The sequence below is a fragment of the Serinus canaria genome, chromosome 19 (genome assembly GCF_022539315.1).
Source record: "Serinus canaria isolate serCan28SL12 chromosome 19, serCan2020, whole genome shotgun sequence".
In the NCBI taxonomy this organism is placed as follows: domain Eukaryota; kingdom Metazoa; phylum Chordata; class Aves; order Passeriformes; family Fringillidae; genus Serinus; species Serinus canaria.
The window spans coordinates 3,122,156-3,142,426 of record NC_066332.1 but is presented as its reverse complement, the minus strand read 5'-3'; the positions used below and the strand labels follow the sequence as shown (position 1 = coordinate 3,142,426).

Here is a 20,271-nt window from a genome sequence, read left to right as displayed (position 1 = left end):
CAGGATGCTGCCTCATTTCTGCAAAGGTTTATCCCCACTGACCGCTGGGATAACGGGAGCTGGGATTTTTGCTTCCAGTGTGTGCTGCCAAGTACAAGCAGCACTGTTGTGACATGAAAACCCTCTGGGCTGATAGGTGAGAATTTAACAAGCTCTGGAGAATCCATCCAGCTCCCTGCTCGCGCTGCCAGCCTGGGTGGGTGCAGTGCAGCTCCGTTTCCCCAGGCACAATGTAATGCTCCACGCTGACAGCTCAGGCTTTTACTCTGATTACAGTACCACTAATCCTTATCCAAATTCCCTTGGGCCTGCACAGAGCTCCAACCTTCTGTGCCTGCAAGGATGCTGACAGGATAACGGAGAGCATTTCCACCGGACAACGGTCCTTCAAGGAACATTCCTGCTTCTACCCATTTTTTCAGTGCAAACCCAGCTTTTCTCCTTATACCACCTGGAAGGGCCCTGTCAAGCCCAGCCTGTTTTTGTCTTCTCATGTTACCTCCTGTGCACAAGTTTTAGCAGTTGCTCATGTCATTCTTCCCCACAGCAGGGTGTTTACTGCTGAGATTTGTGCTGCAGCTGGTGAAATGTTCCTGCTGAGCCACAGCCCAGGACGTGTTAGTGAAGCCAGCTGACCACAGAAGCCACGCTTGGTGTTAGGGGGGAATTGTGGTTCTGCACAATCTGAAGCCAAAAGGCACTCCCAGCTTCAGAGAGCTGTGTTAGTGTGGGAAAATGGGATTAAACCTTGCAGGAGAAGGGGTGCTCTGTGGTGGAGCCCACATCACCTGGGCAGGAGCACCCAGGTGCACCAGACATGGATTTAGGGAGTACGGCTGCAAACCGAGGAGTTTTAGCAGTAAAGGCGCTGGGTAAATCGAGTCACGAGAGGCAGCGTGTAACAACCTGCATACAATTTTTAAATAATCACCGTGCTTTTCCTAGAACAAGTTGTGGCACGTCTATTTTTAACCGGAATGTGCCCAACCCTGCCCGAGCTCCTTTCTCCGCGTTTTTTCTGGCTCGCTTCCCACACCGCGACTGTACCAAGGTTAACTGGACCGTCCCGCAGGGCTCCTCCTGCCTTTCCCAAAGCAGCACCTGCCCGGCTTCGCTGCCCCTCCGCGGCAGGAGCCCGCTGGCAGGGCAGGGCCACCCGCTGCTCCCTGCCCCGATAAGGCTCCGCAGGGACTCTGCCCTCCGCCCCCAGGGCAGCCCCACGCCCCGGCAGCGTTTCACAACCGGCCCGGCACTGCCAGAGCCGCTTCCACCCGCGGAGCCCACGGAGGTCTGCGGCAGGAGCATCCCCGAGCGCGGCGGCCAAGGTAGCGGCGGCACCGCGGGGACGCATCCTTCTCCCCGCTCCGCTTCCACCTCCTCCTCCTCCTCTCTCTCTGCGACCACCGGGCAGGGAGGGGGAGCGGCTGCCCCGCGGCCTCGCCCGTTCCGCTTCCGTCATGTGAGCGGAAAGAGGAAGCGGCTGCGGCGGCGGCGACCCCGGTGGGCGGCGGGGCCGCGGGGGCGGAGGGTCCTGCCCGGGGCGGAGGGCACCAGCCCGGGGGGAGAACCAGCGGCTCGCAGCCACCGTGCCGCGGCCACCGCCACGGTTGTCGCCTCAGCGTCGGTGTCGCTCGGGGGTCCCCGCGGTTCCTCGGGAGGTGGGGAGGGGTCCCCATCCCGCCGTGACCTCGCCGGGTGTCGCTCGCTATCGCGGTGCGCTCCGCCCCGCCGGGAGCAGCTCCGACTTCCTCGGTGACATCCCCACGCTGCCACCAACGCCCTGCGCTGCTTCTCAAACTTTTCTAACTCGGGAGTTACGTAAGGCTTCAGGGAGATGCGGCGGGATTAGGGACAAGCGGCGGCGGGTTCGCTGCCTGGAGATGGGGCGGGGGGAGCGGCTGGAGGGTGGGAGCGCGCCCGGAGCTCCTGGGGACAAGCCGGGCTGTGCGGCCTCCATGGCCCTGTGGTGAGCTGGGGATCGCCGGTGTCTCCTCAGTGCTGAGCAGCCATGGAGAAGATGCAGCAGATCGTGGGCCGGGCCAGGGCCGCCTTCAGGTCGGGCCGGAGCCGCCCGCTGGAGTTCAGGATTCAGCAGCTGAAGGCCCTGCAGAGGATGGTGCAGGAGAAGGAGAAGGAGATCCTGGCAGCCATCAAGGCTGATCTGAACAAGGTCTGGGTCGGGGAGTTTCTCCCATCCGCTGCGCACGGACAGTGGTCAGGCCTGAAGGGAAAGTGGGAAGGCCAGGGGCTGCCTTTGCTGTGCTGAATGACTTTTGCTCTTGTCCCCCTTGGCCTTGTGCCACTGCGGCCTGCGAAGGTCTGCTGCCACCATTTCTGAGAAGGAGTTAGTCTAAGGCAGAACTGCAAAGGCAGTCAGGTTTTGGGTTCTGCCTCACACACCCATCTTTGGCCAGGGATATTTGTCACTGCCAGTGACAGACACTTGGAAGCAGCAGGGCTGAGATGGTGGCTGTGGGAGGAGGGGGCGCCTTTGCCATCCCTTGCCCAAACTCCCTGTTGTTTCAGTGTGGGTACAACGCCTACAGCCATGAAATTCTGGGCGTGCTGGGGGAGCTGGCCCTCACCATGGAGAAGCTGCCATCCTGGGCAGCCCCTCAGCCCGTGAAGAAGAACCTGCTGACCATGAGGGACGAGGCCTACATCAACTACGAGCCCCTGGGCGTGGTGCTGGTCATTGGGGCCTGGAACTACCCCTTTGTGCTGGTCATGCAGCCCCTGATCGGGGCCATCGCAGCAGGTGGGGGTCCAGCAGGGCCCTGGGGTGGTGGCTGGGTGTAGGACAGTGGATTGATGGCTCAGTGTCCGTGCTGTGTGTGCCCTGCAGGCAATGCCGTGGTGGTGAAGCCGTCAGAGGTCAGCGAGAACACGGCTCGGCTGGTGGCTGAGCTCCTCCCACAGTACCTGGACAAGGTGAGTGTGGCCCCGTGCCTGACATGACTGTCTGGATCTGTCCTGCTCTAAAGGGCTCCTGCAGGTTCGAGCCAAATCCATTGCCTGCTCCCTTCAAAGGAGGACAAGCAGGAGGCCCAGGAAGGGTTGAGTTACTGTTAGAGTCCAAAGGTACATTGACAGATTCTCCCTGTGTTTGTGTGTGAGCTTACATAACGCTGCTGCAGTGTGACAGCCTTTTTGATACCCATGACCATATGGAGAGGTGTGTATGTACTTCTCTCTGCAGGAGCTGCTCTTTGGAGCTGTGCTGGGGATGCCCTTAGGTCAGCACAGGTTCTGTGGGATGCTGGTGGTGCCTGGCTCTTCCTGAGAACTGGGCACTGTGTGTTCCATGGCAGCATGGTCTGGGTTTTCATGTCCTGCTGAACTGCACTTGTAGGAGGTGTTGTTCCTCCTCCTCTTGCCTGGCAGTTCTGTCATCCCTTGCACTTTGTCACAGAGATAGGCTGTTGCTGTCACTGCACAGGGCCCTGTGGAGTTTCCTCCAGGGTGTTAGCACCTTCTCTAGGTGGGAGGCAGGAGCAGGGGAAGGAGGCAGCCCTTGGGAGAGCCTGGCAGTCATATGTGCCCTGATTCTTCCTGTGTGGGAGCAGCTCCACAGCCAGACTCAGCCCTGGCCTCAGCCTTTATTTCTTTTAGTTCATGTGGCACAAAATGGGAAACAAATCTTCATTTCAGGGGATGGAGCAGAGAATATCTCTGATACCACTCTATTTTGTCCCTATCATGAAGTAGGCCACAACAAGTCTGCCCTCTGCCACATGCAGGGCTGCTGCCTTGATGTAAGTGCTTTGAATCAAGGTAACTCTCAGCTTGTTTGCCCTGCAGGAGCTGTACCCTGTGGTCACTGGAGGAGTTCCTGAGACAACCGAGCTGCTGACCCAGAGATTTGATCACATCCTCTACACTGGCAACACTGCAGTGGGCAAAATTGTGATGGCAGCAGCTGCCAAGCACCTGACCCCTGTCACCCTGGAGCTGGGGGGGAAGAGCCCCTGCTACATCGACAAGGACTGTGACCTGGCTGTCGCCTGCAGGTCAGGTTGTTGCAGCCTTGATGGGCCCTCAGCAGCAGGGCAGGGGGACATCTCTGGGCCAGCATGCCCAGCTCAGGTGCTGTCAGCTGGGCTGAGGGATGGGGAAGGGAGTGAGCATGGAGCAAGCATGTCCCTTTCTGCCTTGCCACAGGCGGATAACGTGGGGCAAGTACATGAACTGTGGGCAAACGTGCATCGCCCCAGACTACATCCTGTGTGACCCATCCATCCAGAGCAGGGTGGTGGAGAACATCAAGGCCACTCTGAAGGTGAGGGAGGAGTCCCTTGTGCTGTGGAGATTGTCCCAGGTGGGATTTCCTGGAGCTGTGGCTGCTGGCAGGTGTGCTGAGCACTTTTGTTTCTGCTGTTCCCTTTTGTCAGGAATTCTATGGGGAGGACGTGAAGTCATCTCCAGACTATGAAAGGATCGTCAACCAGCGTCACTTCAAGAGGATCCTGGGCTTGCTGGAAGGGCAGAAAATTGCTCTTGGGGGAGAGACTGATGAGGCCTCCCGCTTCATAGGTGCTCCTGGCAGCTGCTGTGGAGGGGAGGTGGTAGTGGGTGCTTTGTGGGGTCTGTTTGTCTGTGCCTTATTTCACCATGGGCCAGGTCTGTGTCCTGCTCATGCTGTTCTCTCATTCTCCCATTTGCCTCAGCACCAACCATCCTGACGGATGTTTCCCCGGAGTCAAAGGTGATGGAGGAGGAAATCTTTGGGCCAGTGCTGCCCATTGTGACTGTGAAGAGTGTGGAGGAAGCCATTGAGTTCATCAATGGTCGGGAGAAGCCTCTTGCCCTTTATGTCTTCTCCAACAACAAGCAGGTGGGTCTGGGCTGTGCCAGAGGTGATGAACATATCTGAAATGTAGCTCCCTTCCCAGTATGCTCAGTTACTTGGTCTGGTCTCTTCTTTGAGCCTTTTCGATCTTTTGTTTTGTTTTTTTTCTTTTTCTAGTTAATCAAGAGAGTCATCTCAGAAACCTCCAGTGGTGGTGTGACTGGAAATGATGTCATTATGCATTACTTCCTCTCAACTTTGCCTTTTGGTGGTGTTGGTAAGTTACTGAAGCTTCTTAAGAGTTGGGACTTAATGCCCAGTGTTGTTCCCAGGGAGCAACAACCCATGGTTTGTGTCTGGGTATCCCTGTGCCTCCTGTAGCTCAAGAGTCTCTTTGCAGCAGGTCTTCATAATAATTAAAGTTCTGGCAGTGCATTAGGACAGGGGCCAGGAGGGAAAAACCTTTGCCTGTATTTTTGGAAAGACTGAAGCATTTAGTGCAGCCTGCTGGGGAAGGTGCATCAAAACCATTAGCTGCAATCAGAGTGACTGGTGTAAATGAGGTGAGGAAGAAGAGGGCTGGAGTACAGTTGAGAAGTGCTGCAAGGGAAGGCTCAGCTGTCCTCAGGTGGGCAGAGTTCAGGCTGGCTGAGGCTGAGGAGTGCCCTCTTGGCTGTGTCCCTCAGGGCACAGCGGGATGGGCGCCTACCACGGCAAGCACAGCTTCGAGACCTTCTCGCACCGCCGCGCCTGCCTGATCAAGGACCTGAAGATGGAGAGCACCAACAAAGTGCGGTACCCACCTAGCAGCCAGAAGAAGGTGGACTGGGCCAAGTTCTTCCTGCTGAAGAGGTTTAACAAGGCCCGAATTGGGCTCTTTGTGCTGGCCCTGCTGGGGGTTGTGGCAGCGGTGATGATCAAGGTGAGTTTTGGGTCTTTGCTGTCTGTGGCAGTGCATGTGCAATTTACCTGATCTGTTCTTTGCAACTGCAGCCCTTTTATAAAGCCTGGCCTCTTTTTCTTCTTGAGATTTATGATATCTGTCCCACCTTAAATTCTTACCTTCTCACTCTTGCAAGCTGTCTGTAGAATAGGAATATCCCCGGAGAGATCTCCAGGCTGCTGTACTCCTTGTTGCTCTTCCCTGGTAGGTGACACCCGTGGGATGCTCCCTCCAGAGGCAGAGGTTGGTAGTTTTGGACTGGTTAGGCGTGGCTTCCATTCCAGGGCTTCCTTCAGCAGCGTTTGAGCTGCCTCACAGCCCAGAGAGCTGCAGTCTATGCAGTGGCACCCTGGAGAGGGAAGCTGTGTCCCAAAGCTGGGGTCTGTGACAAGCTCTTGTTCCCCCTCACTCATTGGAGCTCCTGTCTGACCTCAGCTCAATTATTCCCATTTCCTCCCTTGTTTCCAGCTGGGTAGTGCGGAAGGGTGGGATGTCCTCTCCTCTCTGCAGGAGGCAGAGGCTTGCAGGAGGCTCAGGATGCCTCCTGAGGTGGAGGAGGAAGATCTGAATCTCTAAGCCCAATCAGTGCTGGTTTTCCATGTCTGACAAACCAGACACTACATGTGCCTTCACTGACTGCTCTGTGGGATTTACTGAGCTTAAGGGAGCAGCTCCTGAGGGCACAGGAGGAGGCAGGGTGGATCAGAACTCTGCCCTTCAGTCTGTGTAGTTGCTGCTGCAAGGAGACACTCAGGAGCCCAGCATCCCGGGGAAATAACCTGCTCACATAACCCAGGAGGAGATTTAAGAGCCAAGAACTGGCTCAGGCCTCGAGGCAGCAGCCAGGGAGGCAAGCCCTGTGTAGGGCAATGAAAGGGGGGAATCTCACAGCATCTTGAAATCATTTGGGTTTCTCAGAGCCACCAGTCTGTGCTGAAGAGAAAAGCCCTCTTGGTTCTGCTGGCTGTGCAGAGGCTGGGCTGGCCCAGTGGGTGGTAAGGAGGAGCAGGTTTCAGAGCACTGCTGTGGCTGCCACAGTGAGGTAGGAGCCTTTTTCTTCTCCTGTGTGTAGACCTAGTCTGAGATTGGGAAAAGCTTTATAGATGAGTGAATGTGGGGCTTAGCCAGAGCACGATGTTTTCCCTGGCATCTGAGATAAGCAGTGCATGCTATGGGGCAGGAGAGCTGCACGTTGGGGAACCTCCTGCCTGAAGGGGCTTTGCTTCAGGCTGTTCTAGAATGGGAATGGGTTTTGTCTCAGCAGATCCTTCACGGGGTGTTGGTGTTGTGTTTTGCTTTCACAGGTGGTTAACTGATGAAGAGAGGAGAAGGTGCCATGTGCTCGTCATACTCTGGGTGCTCGCTTTGGGTCTGTTTCCTTAAGCTGGGAAGTCATTCTTTTCTTTTGTTCTGGGTGATTTCAGTGAGCTGTCGAGCACACAGAGTAGCCTTAGAGAGGCACTAACCACCAGAAGGCTCAGATTCCTGTTTACTAAAAGCCATGCTGGAACAGAGGGACCAGTGGGGACAAGCTTTCCGAAGGAGGACTACAGAGCAAGAAATTCCAGTCCCTACCTCCACCCCGTGCCATGCAGAGCTTCCAGAGACACACAGTGTCCTGCACCAAACCACTCACCTTCCTTCACTGACCAACAGGAGCTGAAATTTCAGCAGTCTTTGGGTTGAGAGTGTTTTCCCTGCAGTTTTGGAGATGTTCTGAACACCCACCCTCTTGGTGACAAGCCTGGGACCGGCTGTGCTGCCCGATGCATTTGGCCAAGAGTGGTGGCTGTGAGTGAAGCCAGTGAGGTTCCCCTTGCCATTTAATTGAGGTGAAACATTCTCACATCTCTGCAATCCAGGATCATCCACAGCTGCTCAGGGGCCACTTGCTGGGTTCTGTGTTTCATCATGTGCCTTTAGCAGTTATTTAGCAGTTAGAAAATTCCAAAGGTGATGCCTGTGCTGCCTGTGTTGTGCTGATGAGTGTCTCATGCTGGAGCAAAAGAATTTTCAGGCCTGTTCAGAGAAGTGGGAATGACAAATACCTTGTGGATTAGCCCAACCCCACACAGCCACTTGCTTTTTCCCTGTGGGATGGGGAAGAGAATTGGAAGAAAGTGAGAAAACTTGTATGTTGAGATAAAAATAGTTTAATAGGTGAAGTGAAAACTGGGCTTGCAGGCAGATCAAAGCAAATTAAGGAATTTGTTCATTAATTCACCTCATCAGGCAGGTGTTCAGCCATCCCCAGGAGAGTAGGGCATCATCACACCTGGTGGTGACTTGGGAAAACAAACACCAGAACTCCCAGTGTCACAAACCCAAAACAGCACCCTCCTTCTATGAAGAAACTTAGTGTCTAACAGGAAAATTAACTTCATCCCAGCCAAAGCCAGTACAAAGCTGTTCCTGATCAGGTTCCTCCAAGGGAAAACAATAACTGGAAGAGTGTGTGTGCTCCTTCGTGTTTGAGCTTTTCAGGATTCTGTAATCTTGCACTGGGGGATTATGTGGGGCTTGTTTTAGCTTGGGGGAAGGATGCTGAAGGTACTGAAGGTGAAAGAGCCTTCGAAATATTAATGTTAAAGCAAATTGAAAAAATATTACTAAATGCAATTACTATAGAGTAGAAAATTATATTTACTGTGCAATAAGTGGGATTTCTTCATGTCTGGTGAAAATCCATGTGCTAAGCCTTTTTGATGATACATTTTGCAAGCCACTAAATAAACACTGAGAATTTAAATAATAAACTGAGTGTGGTAAGTCCTTGCAGTCTCCTGAGGAATCCTGCTCTGCTGGTCCCAGCTCTGGCCATGGCTTGTCTGCATGGCACACAGGTGTTGTGTCCCTGGCACCCTGGCAAGGATCCCCTAGAGCTCTCTTGGGTACTGAAAACACTCCTGGAGCCAGGCAGGGAGTGGGATAAGCCAGTAGAGGAGCTGGCATGTTTGCCCCTCTCAGATCCATGCTGGATTGCCTGCCACCTGCCTGGTTGGGGTTTTTTAGATCCCGAGCCTGTGTCCCCACAGCAGCTGTGGCACGTGGGCCATGCGTGGGCAAAGCCACGTGATCTCTGCCATCCCACACCAGGGCTGAGTCACTGCCCTGGCTGGGAGCAGCCACCCAGGGCTGGACAGAGTTGGGTAAAGGGCATCTCACGATGCCCAGCAAGAGCCCTGGGCCAGGGCCAGCTCTCCGTGGGAGGAGGGATCACCCCCGGCCATGGCAGGGGAAGGGCTTGTGCCTGCTTGCAGTTGCCACAGGAGGCTGGTGGAGAGAGAAGCTTCTCTGAAGGTAACTTGCTTTTTTTCCTTCGTTTTTTAATGAGTCACTTGCTTTCTTGGGCTGTGTCACTGTGGCAGTGGGTTGGGAAGGGTGGAATTTAATCATTGTAAGGGGATTTTGGTGTCTTGGTTGGTCGGGCAGTGAAGCAGGACCAGATCTCTGGTCCTGACTAAAGAGTGAAATGCTGCTGCTGGGAGGTGCAGGGTGAAATCTCTGCAGTGTTTCTGTGGAGACGAGCGAGGGCCTCAGGGTTATGGGTGCAGGCCGGCTCCAGGCACAGCTCTGTTCCCAGCTGGCTGCCCACCCAGGCCATGGCCATCTCTGTGCTTTGGCTCCTTGGGATCGTCCCTGTGAGCAGAGGGTGGAGTGGCTGCTAGGTTTGAAGCTTGGAGAGAAAGCACCCTCACCCATCAGCAAACCCCAGATTGCTCTGAGAGGTGCCCTGGAAGAGGGCTTGGGTGCTGTGAGCCCTCAGCACTCAGCTTGAGAGCGGGAATGCCTCATGAAGGACAACATCTCCCAGCCTTGCTGGGGTGGGACACTCCTGGAAGTGTTCCAGGGCTGAGCAGCCCTCCATGGCCCTGTGGTGAGCTGGGGATCGCCGGTGTCTCCTCAGTGCTGAGCAGCCATGGAGAAGATGCAGCAGACCGTGGGCCGGGCCAGGGCCGCCTTCAGGTCGGGCCGGAGCCGCCCGCTGGAGTTCAGGATTCAGCAGCTGAAGGCCCTGCAGAGGATGGTGCAGGAGAAGGAGAAGGAGATCATGAGAGCCCTCAAGGCTGATCTGAACAAGGTCTGTGTTGTCAGGGGGTCCCTCACTTTTGCTGTGCACGGACAGTGGGTAAAGCAGGAAGGCCAAGGGCTGCCCTGCAGTGACAAATAGTTTTTGTCACGTCCCCCACTGTGCAAGTGGAGGACTCTGACTCCCCAGGGTGCCACGGTGGCTGTGGGAGGTGGAGGTGCCTTTTCCATCCCTTCCCCAAACTCCCTGTTGTTACAGACTGGGCCCAATGCCTTCACCCAAGAGATCCTGGGCGTGCTGGGGGAGCTGGCCCACACCATGGAGAAGCTGCCATCCTGGGCAGCCCCTCATCATGTCAAAAAGGATCTGCTGACCCTGAGGGACGAGGCCTTCATCAACTACGAGCCCCTGGGCGTGGTGCTGGTCATCGGGGCCTGGAACTACCCCTTTGCCCTGGTCATGCAGCCCCTGATCGGGGCCATCGCAGCAGGTGGGGGTCCAGAACAGCCTTGGTGGGGTCCTGGCTGGGTGTGGGACAGTGGATTGATGGCTCAGTGTCTGTGCTGTGTGTGCCCTGCAGGCAATGCCGTGGTGGTGAAGCCGTCAGAGGTCAGCGAGAACACGGCTCGGCTGGTGGCTGAGCTCCTCCCACTGTACCTGGACAAGGTGAGTGTGGCCCCGTGTTGGTCCCCTTGTTTCTCTGTGTCACAGTGATGAGCTGGGTTGGGGCGACCCTGACGTCCCTGCTTGGCAGGATCTGTATGCTGTGGTCACTGGAGGAGTTCCTGAGACAACCGAGCTGCTGACCCAGAGATTTGATCACATCCTCTACACTGGCAACTCCGCCGTGGGCAAAATTGTGATGGCAGCAGCTGCCAAGCACCTGACCCCTGTCACCCTGGAGCTGGGGGGGAAGAGCCCCTGCTACATCGACAAGGACTGTGACCTGGCTGTCGCCTGCAGGTCAGGTTGTTGCAGCCTTGATGGGCCCTCAGCAGCAGGGCAGGGGGACATCTCTGGGCCAGCATGCCCAGCTCAGGTGCTGTCAGCTGGGCTGAGGGATGGGGAAGGGAGTGAGCATGGAGCAAGCATGTCCCTTTCTGCCTTGCCACAGGCGGATAACGTGGGGCAAGTACATGAACTGTGGGCAAACGTGCATCGCCCCAGACTACATCCTGTGTGACCCATCCATCCAGAGCAAGGTGGTGGAGAACATCAAGGCCACTCTGAAGGTGGGAGGAGTCCCTTGTGCTGTGGGGATTGTCCCAGGTGGGATTTCCTGGAGCTGTGGCTGCTGGCAGGTGTGCTGAGCACTTTTGTTTCCGCTGTTCCCTTTTGTCAGGAATTCTATGGGGAGGACGTGAAGTCATCTCCAGACTATGAAAGGATCGTCAACCAGCGTCACTTCAAGAGGATCCTGGGCTTGCTGGAAGGGCAGAAAATTGCTCTTGGGGGAGAGACTGATGAGGCCTCCCGCTTCATAGGTGCTCCTGGCAGCTGCTGTGGAGGGGAGGTGGTAGTGGGTGCTTTGTGGGGTCTGTTTGTCTGTGCCTTATTTCACCATGGGCCAGGTCTGTGTCCTGCTCATGCTGTTCTCTCATTCTCCCATTTGCCTCAGCACCAACCATCCTGACGGATGTCTCCCCGGAGTCAAAGGTGATGGAGGAGGAAATCTTTGGGCCAGTGCTGCCCATTGTGACTGTGAAGAGTGTGGAGGAAGCCATTGAGTTCATCAACCTTAGAGAGAAGCCTCTTGCCCTTTATGTCTTCTCCAACAACAAGCAGGTGGGTCTGGGCTATGCTCCCTCCTGGAAGTGTGTCTGCACAGCTGGATCCTGACCATGGCTGATCCCAGACACAGCATTCTGCAGGGTCTGTGTCAGTTCCTTTTCCATAAAGGAAATTTATAGAAATTGCAGCATTTGGGGCCCATGAGAGTCTCCAGAGCTGCTGGAGCTCCCAATCTCCTGCTGAAGGGCTCTAGCTTTGTGCATGTCTACACACACAGGTGGGTGCTGCTTCCTGCCCTGTCTCCTGCCCCCGTTTCCTGGCTCTGTTGTGCCAGCTCAGGAATCCAGGTCAGGGCTTTGCCCTGGAACAACAACCCCAGGCAGTTTGGGTGTGAGGGCTGAGGAGCACCCTGGGCTGAATCCCTTTCATTTTGTGGCTGTTCCAGCTGGGTAGATCCCGTGCTTAAGTGGTGTAAACTGGCCTCTCTCATGGAACAAGGCACAGCCTGTGCCTCCCCTAAAGGGGGATGGAAGCACCACCTTGAACCCTCCCTGCTGTGGTACATGGTGTTGTGTCCCCTCCTGATTTGTTCTGTGCCCTCTCACATTGTGGGCAGCTGATCAGACGGATGATAGCAGAGACCTCCAGCGGTGGCATGACAGCCAACGATGTCATCATGCACTCTGTGCTCCCAGAGCTGCCCTTCGGCGGTGTGGGTGAGTCCCTGCTCCAGCCCACGCACCTGCATTCGATCGGCAGCAGCCTCTGGCCCCACCCAGGAGCTGTCTGCCGATTTGGCAATTCAGGAACTCCCAGCTGCATTGCCCGTTAGTGTTATTTTCTGGGGTGGGTTGCTTTATAAAAAGGCTCATTTGTCTTTTGGTTGTTAGGCCTCTCAGTGAGAGAGGAAAACCCCCAGGCACACGAGTGAGCTCTGGTTCTCCTGTGCTGGGGTGTGGGATGAATTTGTTGAATGAGTTTCCACAGCTGCTGTCAGGCTCCTGTGGCAGAGCTCACCTGGCTGTGGGCACAGGGCTGAGCTCTTGGGTGTTGCTGAGTGTCCTGTCATGTCCCACTCCTTGAAATCATAGGCCCAGCTCCCCCTGTGCCTGACCCCTGTGAGAATTCTGTGGGAAAACCAAGGCTGGCTCTGGGAGGAGATAATTGGTGTCATTAACCTTTTAAGGGTGGGTTCACACAAGCAGCAGCTCAAGGCAGTGAGCAGGTCCTCGCTGATTGCTGCTAAGTTAAAAAAGCTGTTCTTTGCTCCTCTGCCCTGAGAAGGAGCATCACCAAGCTTTCCCTGTGTCCTGGGGGCTGCCAAAGTGAGTTTGAGAAATGCAGGTGTCCCTGTCCCTGGTGTGAGCTGCCTGGCTGTGTCCCTCAGGGCACAGCGGGATGGGTGCCTACCACGGCAGGCACAGCTTCCAGACCTTCTCCCACCACCGTGCCTGTCTGGTCAAGGACCTGAGGTGGGATGTTGTGAACAGAGTGAGGTACCCACCTGGCAGCGAGGAGATCATGCAGTTGGCCAAGCTCTTCCTGCTGAAGCACTGTAACAGGAGCAGGGTGGGACAGTTCATCTCGGCCCTGCTGGCAGCTGTGAAAGCCCTGGTGGCAAAGGTGAGTTTGGGTCTCTGCTGTCCTTGTGGGTGTGTGCTCCCAGCTCTGTCCCCTGAGCCCCTCCTAACTCTACATCACCCCATTCCTTTGAGCTCTGCTCCCTCCCTGGAGGACTCATCCCTGTTTCTGTGCCTTTCCAGGTGTTGTGCCCCCATTGAGAGGGGTGATGGGCAGCCAGCCCTTGGACCCACTGCTCGCTCCCTGCAGTCCTACCGCTGAACTTTCTTTGCTGCAATTTAATTTCTTCCAAGGCAGCCAATGCACTGAAGAGGTAGAAGACAAAAATATGCACCCAATCAGAGACACCCCAAGTTAAAGGCTCCAGCTCCTATTGAAACAGAAATCTATCCAGACCTAGTCCCTGGATCATGCCTCAGCAGTGAGTGGCAGAGGGAAGGAAGCATCCACTCTGCTTTGTAAACAGTAGCTCCTCTAAAAACTCCTGGGAATGTGGGAGTGTTTGTCACAAGGGTATCTAAACAAAGCCAGTCGTTACTGAGCCTGTTATCTCTGTAACACCTCACCTGATCCCCAGAGGAAGCTGCTCATCACAGCGATAAGCCTGGGAAATGAGGGTCTCACTGCAGGGGACAGTCCAGGCTGGTTGTCCCCGGAGCAGAGGGAAAGGAGCCTTGAAGAACCTGCAACATCTCATCCTTGAAGGGCCTCATGATTGAATGGGTGATGCTCCTTGCAGGAAACCACCTTTAGTCATCCAAGGTGTGCAAAGGCCTTCCAAGGTGTGGCAAAAGCCACCTGAGCTGTGGCCATGCTGTTCCAAGGAGTTGAGAAGTGCCAGGGAGTGTTGTGCTGCTGTTTTTGGGGCTGTTGGGGCAAAGACAGGGGCACTGCTGAAACTGGAGTCCCAGGTCTTGGGCATCCTGTAACTGAATTTCAGGGGTTTATGAGTTTATGGATAGTCTTTTACCTCCAGACTTGTAACTGAGAGCTGCCCTTGATCCTTGCTAAATAAAACCTTTATTTTACTGCAAAGGCCACCTGGGGCAGGGTAAGACCCATGTGTGGATGTTCCCTGCTCTGTCCCCAGCCTCCACCCCAAGGAGCCAGTCCCACTCCAGCTGGGTTTACTCTTTATTGGGCACTTGTCATGGAGCAGCAGAGGGAGCTGGGCTGAGCTCAGCTGCAGTGGTGACAGCGTGGGCTGGGGGGGATCCCCACACACTCAGTGTGTGTCAGGCAGCTCAGAGCAGCTTTTTGGGAGCCAGAGCAGCCTCGGGGCCTGTTCCTAACCAAAACCTGCACAAATGCTGCTGAACACTGACAGAGAGCCTTGGGCTCCTGCAAGACAGGCATGCACTCAACCTTCTCTCTGGCTCCTCCATGCCTGCTATGCCTGTCCCTCAGGAAAGGCTTTCACCCCAAAAACAAGTCCCCAGAGTCCTTCGTGCGAGTCAGTCTCTGCTGACAATCAGCTTCACGGTGACACCAAGGGCCAGCGTGGCGATGGCCACGACCACAGCCAGCCCACGGCGGAGGATCAGCTGCTTGGTGACCACGGGGGTGGCAGGAGAGGAGGTGGCCTCCCGCAGTTCCAGCTGGTACGTGGGTCCCTCTGTCTTGCTGATGCTCGTGAGCACAACGTCGCTCTGCACTTCTAATCCTGCTGCAAGGAGAGCAGGGTTTGGGGGGGAATTGAGGGTTTTGTCACAGGGCTGAAGGCACGTTGGGAGCAGTGGACACCTCAACCAGGTCCTGCCCTCAGAGGTGGGACCAGGTGAGGACTGCCCACAGGTTGTCCCTCTGCCAACCTCTGTCACCCTCCTGAACCCATGCTTGTAAGTGCTGCTCTCCCAGCAGCTGAGGGTGTCACCAGCCCCGTTTTGTGGGCTCGTTCCTGAACCCTCTGGGACCCTTCCTGCACCAAACCCTCCCCTGCACGCAGTGCCCAGCTCCTGCCGTACCGACAGACCCCAGCACGGCCCTGGCAGGGAGGTAAGTGTGGGGCTGGGGGACTGGTGCCATATCCAGATCCTTGTAGGAGCCTTCGGGGCCCAGGCTCGGCAGCTCCTGTGGGGTCACTCCTGCACGGCGCTGAGCCTGGCAAGGGAACGTGCTGGGTTTAGTTGGGAATTCCCACCTGGCAAAGTTGTGCTGCCTCTCTTGGGGCCTCCCTGGAGCTCTTGAGGCACAAGGTGATACTCAGGGCTGAGGTAGCCCAGGTCACCCCATCTGCTCTGAGCTTTCTCTCCCCAAAAGAGGTGCAGGGGGAAACCTTGAGGCCACTGAGTGTTGTGCAGAGGGAAGCTGAATTCAAGGATGTCATGGGAGTGCTGGGTTTTGCTCTGGAGCACTGGACATTAGATTGAGCCTGTCTAATCCCAGCAGGGCACCGAGGACCTTCCCAGTGCAGAGATGTGCTGTCAGCACCTGGATTACCTTCTTGGCTGCCTTCTCCCAGTCCACACGGGAGATGTAGGTGAGGAAGGTGGTGGAGAGCATGAAGACACAGACGAGCATCGAGATCCAAAAGGCTGCAGAGGGCACACAGCATCAGCCAGAGCCAACCCAGCATCCCAGGACAGCAGGTCCAGAAAGGGAATGTCACCCAAGTCAGTGGGGACACAGGGTGCTCATGGGTGCCTGCTTTGGAGTTACTTTTTCCCAGTAAAAGCTCCCAGCAGCTGCAGGAGCCATCCCAGTCCACAACAGTGTGCACAGGCAGGTCAGCAGAGGGACAGAGCCAGGCACGAGGGTTGTGGTGAGCTGGTGAGCCCCCAGTGGAGCTGCAGCTGCCTGTGGGGGTTCTGGGGGTGCAGTGCCCAGGGGTCAGTACCCATGACGCCGATCTTGGCCACGAAGAGCAGCACAGCTGCCAGGGGCATGCCCACACCGTAGTAAGTCACAGCGTTGACGATGGCACCAAATTTCTGCCTCCCGATGCCTCTGAGCACCCCACTGCAGGCACCCTGCCAGGAGAGGGAGAGGGGCTGGGGCAGGGAGCATCACCTTGGCCCAGCTCAGGAGATGACCCAGCTCCTTGCCTCTGCCCATTGTTCCTGTGAACCTGCCCACTCCTATGGGTCACCATCCTTGTATGCCCTCGATGTTTTCTAAGGGATGATCCCAGGAGTTCTGCAGGGTCCTGGTGTGGGCACTGGTGCTCAGCTGCAGCCTGAGGGACCCTCAACTGCCTGATCCATGACACTGCTGCTGAGCACCATGGAAAATAGCAGCATTCCCTGGGACTTACAGTCATGGCTTCAAACAAGTGGAAGACAATGTAGATAGGCATGACCCACGCCACCAAGTCAATGATTTCCCTGGGGATGGAGGAAAGCCAAGGATCACTTTTGGGTACTGACCTCCACGCACTGAGGCCAGGAGCTGGGGGCACTCACTTGTCCTTGGTGAAGACATATCCCAGCACGTTCCTTGTGGCAGCTAAAATGGACCCCACAATTACAGAGAACACCCCTGAAAACAGAGCACAGAGCTGAGCCCAGCCTGGCTGGAGAGCAGGGGGAGAAGAGGCAGGCAGAGGACTGCAAACACTCCCTGCTCCATGGGAAAGAGGCCAGAAGAGGCTTTCCAGGCTGTCGTGGGCTGACCTGTGCAGATCAGGCTGGTGTTGGAGGATCTCTTGGCCATCTCGATGTTGCCAGCGCCCAGCGCGTTGCCCACCTGCACACTGGCAGCTGTGCCCAGCCCCAGGGGGATCTGCAAGCACAGGGCTCACATGTGTCTGACAACGGGGCTGTCACTGTGACAGGGGGATACCCACCCAGCAGAGAGCAGGATGGAGTTCAGGATTTGATTTAAAGCATCTCTGTAAGGAGGGAGAGGCAGGAGCAGGGATAGATTCGAGTGCAGAGGGGAAGATGGGGGTTTGCTGGAGCAGATTTTTGCTGCGTGCCTAACTGGGGACAGCCCCCATGGAGCCCTGGTGTGCAGTGATAACCCAGCCCTTACCATGAAAGCCACAACAGACACCTCATAGATGATGGACTGGACAGAGAGCTCGACAACGCTCAGCAGGCCTGTGGGACAGGGAGGGTCAGTGCTGGCTGTGGGTGCTGCTCTGGGTCAAGCCTGGCCCTGTCCTGGCAGCTCCCGTCTCCACTGACCTATCAAGAAGCTCCCAATCTCGTAGGTCCACCACTCAATGCACATCATGAGCATGCTGGGGATGGCCAGGGAGGTGAAGCTGTCCCACTCCAACAGGCACTCGCTGGACCAGCCTGTTGAGAGATGACACCTGATGGATGACCAGGCTGGCAATGTGTTACATCCTGCACAGCACCCAGGGTAGCTGGAGGTGCCATTCCTGTTCTCAGAGCTAGCAACCCACAGGATCTCCAGCAGCTCAGTGTCCACCTACAGCCTCTCTGCTGCTGCCCCATGAGCCACAGAGCAGCACAACCCTCAGCCCATCCCTCCTGGAGCTGTGTCCAAGGACAACCTCCTGCTTACGTCTCTGCTCATCCGTCTTTGGAGCTGAACCTTCCAAAGCCTCAGCAGAAAGTTTCATTTCTGCAGAATTAATGTTTAGTGCTGATCACACAGCTCTGCCTGTGCTGGTGCGTGACGAGTGCCACTGAAGCAGCACTGTGGTACCCGGGGCACCGCGGGCTGGGGTTAATATTTCACCATCAGGATGATAAGCAGAATACCTCTTCTATCAAAAGCACCTGATAGAAGTTTTATGGACATTTCTGGTTAAGCAGGAAGCAGAGGGAGCAGGGTAAGATGTCCTTACCTCCCCAGGTGTTCACGTGGAGCTTCCTGCCTATGATGTACAGGAACAAGAAAATGGTTTGTGAATACTGAGCGATGGTGTTGGCACAGGCAGAGCCCCTGCAGAGGAAGTGAGAAAGGTCATTGGCATCCTGCTTATGCCTCCCTCAGGGTGGAAAGAGACATCCTGCCGCACCCCTGGGAGCTCAGTGTTCCCTGGCCATTGCCAGGTGCCCTGTTTTGCCCCCCAGGGGACACAGGTGCCACTCACATGACACCCAGGTGGAACACAAAGAGGAGGACGTAGTTTGCGGTCACGTTGATGAGGTTGCCGATGACCCCACTCAGCACCAAGGGCCACATGATCATCTGCAAAGAGGAGGAGATGGGGGGGGGGCTTTCCCAAAGGTTTTGGGAGGAGGTGTGAAGGTCCCCAAAAAAACCCCAAACTTCCAGTGATGTCGTCGGCTTGGAAAATGAGTGTGATGGAGGTAAATCTCTGATGTGGGGAAGTATGAAGGAAGGTGGATGGATACAGCTCCTTGTCACTGGGAACAGTGAGCATGGAAACCCTGGATGCACTGTGGAAGGGAGTCCTGAGCCAGGGTGGGTGTGAGGACTTTGGGACTCACCTGGTTCTGCAGGTATCTTGTCTCCAGGTTATACACAAAAACTGCCTGCAAAGGAAATTTTAGATGAGATGAGGCAGTGCTGAGCTGTAGGATGGGGACAGCCTGTCCCCATGTGCAGGTGGCACCCAGGGTGGCCATGGGCACTCACCGGGAGGGCAGGGAGAAATGCATTCACATAGTGCTGGGTCAGCCTGGGGGCAGAGAGAGGGGGTCAGGGAGGGGCATGGCCATGGCCACCCTTCTCTCCGCCCCTCCACACCAGAGAGGGATGAGGGGACCACCCAACCTGGAGACATCAGGATCCTGCTGCATGAGCAGCATCAGCTGCTCGACGTTGATGAGGACGGCACAGCAGGGGAAGCAGCAGAGGAGGATGATGATGGTGGCACGCTGCAGGATCACCCCCACACGCAGCAGGTTCTTGCTGCCATAGGTCTGCAGGGTGAGAGGGCAGCAGTGAAATCAGCTGGTGCTGGGGGAAAAGGGGCCCTGAAGAGTGTGGAGCAGCCCTGACCATCCTGAAAAGCTCCTGGGAAGGATTTGGAGCATGGATCTCCTTGTTATGGGATTGTTACCTGGGGAGAAGCTTCCCCAGCTTGCAGGAGCAGCCAGAGCTCTTTGTGGCACCATCAGCTGATGCTGGAAACCCCCCGTGTCCCCAGGACAAGCCAGCACATCCTACCCACCTGTGATATCAAGGTGTCACACGCTGAAGTCAAACCGTAACCTACAGAGATGGCAGTGACATTTATAACCTGGGAGTTAAAAAAGCAAGAATGAAGGTGAGCATTTAAGACTTTCAGGTAGGGAGAGAGGGGCTGAAAGGAAAAGTGGGAGTGTGAAACCTCCTCTGTCCTTTTCCCCTGCCATATCTCATTCCCGTGTCAGCAGGGAGGGAGCTGGTGCCCGGCCCCGGGAATGCTTACAGCGATGGCCAGCGTGACAGAAGCCAGCTCAACCTTGCCCAGGTGGCCACAGAATATGGAGCTGACAAGGTGGATCAGGAAGATCAGCAGCTGGATCAGGATCTAAGCACGGAGGAGAGCTGAAGGTTAGAGATGGAGGTGAGCGGGGGTGGTCGTGCTGGGGGGAATCTCTTACCAGCGGCCCCGCCAGCACCAGCAGCTGCCTCGCGTCCTCCCAGAAGTTTTCCGGAATCCAGCGGCGTTTCTTCTGGCAGCTCTCGGGTACGAGGTCGCCCTGGCTAGCGGCTCTTCCCTCCCCGAGGCCATTCTCCTCGGGGAAGCTCTCCGGCTTCATAGTGCCCTGCCGGGGGAGTGGAGCGAGCCCCTTCCTCCGCGCTCTGTTAAACCTCGCCGGGCGGAGCAATGTGTAACCACGCTGGGCTGAACTTCAGCCGGGGCCGGCGGCGCTGGGCTGCCCACGGCGGGCACGGGCAATGGGGCAGGGCAGGGCACGGGCGGCGGAGCCCAGCAGGGTCCGGCCAGTGCAAAGGGGCCCGGACACACCGTGCCAGGCTCCTGCTGCCTGTCCTGAGCCAGCGTTAGGGCTGAGCCATCCTAAATCCACCCTGCGAGCTCTCCTACCTCTCCTGCTTCGCCTCAGCTCCAGCGGGCAGCGGCTGGAGGCTGCTCCGGCTCTCTGTGGAGTCTGAGGGCTGTGGTGAGCTGCCTCCGGCTGCGGCCGGGCTGTGTCTCGCTCACTCCCATAGCAGTGGCCCAGACAAGCCGGCCCCTCGGCTCCTGCTGTCCTGGCACAGCCTCGCCGTGTCGGGTTTCACTGGCACCGCTCCCCCGGGCCGAATGCGGAGCCCTTGGCCCGGCGGGGAGGGGAGATGCTGCCAGTGCAGCCCCCACCCGCACGGAGT

General features: G+C 56.5%; 3 protein-coding genes across 10 annotated transcripts; 2 read left to right on the top strand and 1 right to left on the bottom strand.

The window, feature by feature from the left end:
- Positions 1-1,188: 1,188 nt before the first annotated feature.
- On the top strand, positions 1,189-8,488 carry LOC103825293 (aldehyde dehydrogenase family 3 member A2-like). 5 transcript variants are annotated; one of them, XM_050981776.1, is made up of 12 exons: positions 1,189-1,325; positions 1,997-2,170; positions 2,527-2,758; positions 2,846-2,931; positions 3,802-4,010; positions 4,162-4,279; positions 4,392-4,533; positions 4,668-4,834; positions 4,967-5,066; positions 5,476-5,711; positions 6,651-6,774; positions 7,037-8,488. In XM_050981776.1, the coding sequence occupies exons 2-11, from the start codon at positions 2,009-2,011 to the stop codon at positions 6,729-6,731; spliced, it is 1,533 nt and encodes a 510-aa protein (XP_050837733.1). In that variant the 5' UTR covers positions 1,189-1,325; positions 1,997-2,008; the 3' UTR covers positions 6,732-6,774; positions 7,037-8,488. The 5 variants fall into 5 exon arrangements, with proteins under 5 accessions (XP_050837733.1, XP_050837734.1, XP_050837732.1 ...); XM_050981777.1 differs by lacking the exon at positions 1,189-1,325 and adding an exon at positions 1,422-1,500; XM_050981775.1 differs by lacking the exon at positions 1,189-1,325 and adding an exon at positions 1,670-1,818.
- Positions 1,189-14,131, top strand: LOC103820318 (aldehyde dehydrogenase family 3 member A2). Of its 3 annotated transcripts, none has more exons than XM_050981782.1 (11): positions 1,189-1,325; positions 9,640-9,813; positions 10,021-10,252; positions 10,343-10,428; positions 10,517-10,725; positions 10,877-10,994; positions 11,105-11,246; positions 11,381-11,547; positions 12,110-12,209; positions 12,881-13,116; positions 13,257-14,131. In XM_050981782.1, the coding sequence occupies exons 2-11, from the start codon at positions 9,652-9,654 to the stop codon at positions 13,272-13,274; spliced, it is 1,470 nt and encodes a 489-aa protein (XP_050837739.1). In that variant the 5' UTR covers positions 1,189-1,325; positions 9,640-9,651; the 3' UTR covers positions 13,275-14,131. The 3 variants fall into 3 exon arrangements, with proteins under 3 accessions (XP_050837739.1, XP_050837738.1, XP_050837737.1); XM_050981781.1 differs by lacking the exon at positions 1,189-1,325 and adding an exon at positions 1,682-1,818; XM_050981780.1 differs by lacking the exon at positions 1,189-1,325 and adding an exon at positions 8,862-9,032.
- A 59-nt stretch (positions 14,132-14,190) lies between these two features.
- Positions 14,191-19,789, bottom strand: LOC103820320 (multidrug and toxin extrusion protein 1). 2 transcript variants are annotated; one of them, XM_009094967.4, is made up of 17 exons: positions 19,545-19,789; positions 19,370-19,471; positions 19,130-19,198; positions 18,730-18,878; positions 18,592-18,634; positions 18,444-18,488; positions 18,083-18,180; positions 17,834-17,931; positions 17,202-17,315; positions 17,047-17,114; positions 16,686-16,794; positions 16,476-16,551; positions 16,328-16,397; positions 15,911-16,043; positions 15,514-15,608; positions 15,039-15,174; positions 14,191-14,740 (listed from the first exon to the last, which is right to left on the bottom strand). In XM_009094967.4, the coding sequence occupies exons 1-17, from the start codon at positions 19,701-19,703 to the stop codon at positions 14,529-14,531; spliced, it is 1,776 nt and encodes a 591-aa protein (XP_009093215.1). In that variant the 5' UTR covers positions 19,704-19,789; the 3' UTR covers positions 14,191-14,528. The 2 variants fall into 2 exon arrangements, with proteins under 2 accessions (XP_009093215.1, XP_018775016.1); XM_018919471.3 differs by having other exon boundaries at positions 14,191-14,737.
- Between the last annotated feature and the right edge of the window lie 482 nt (positions 19,790-20,271).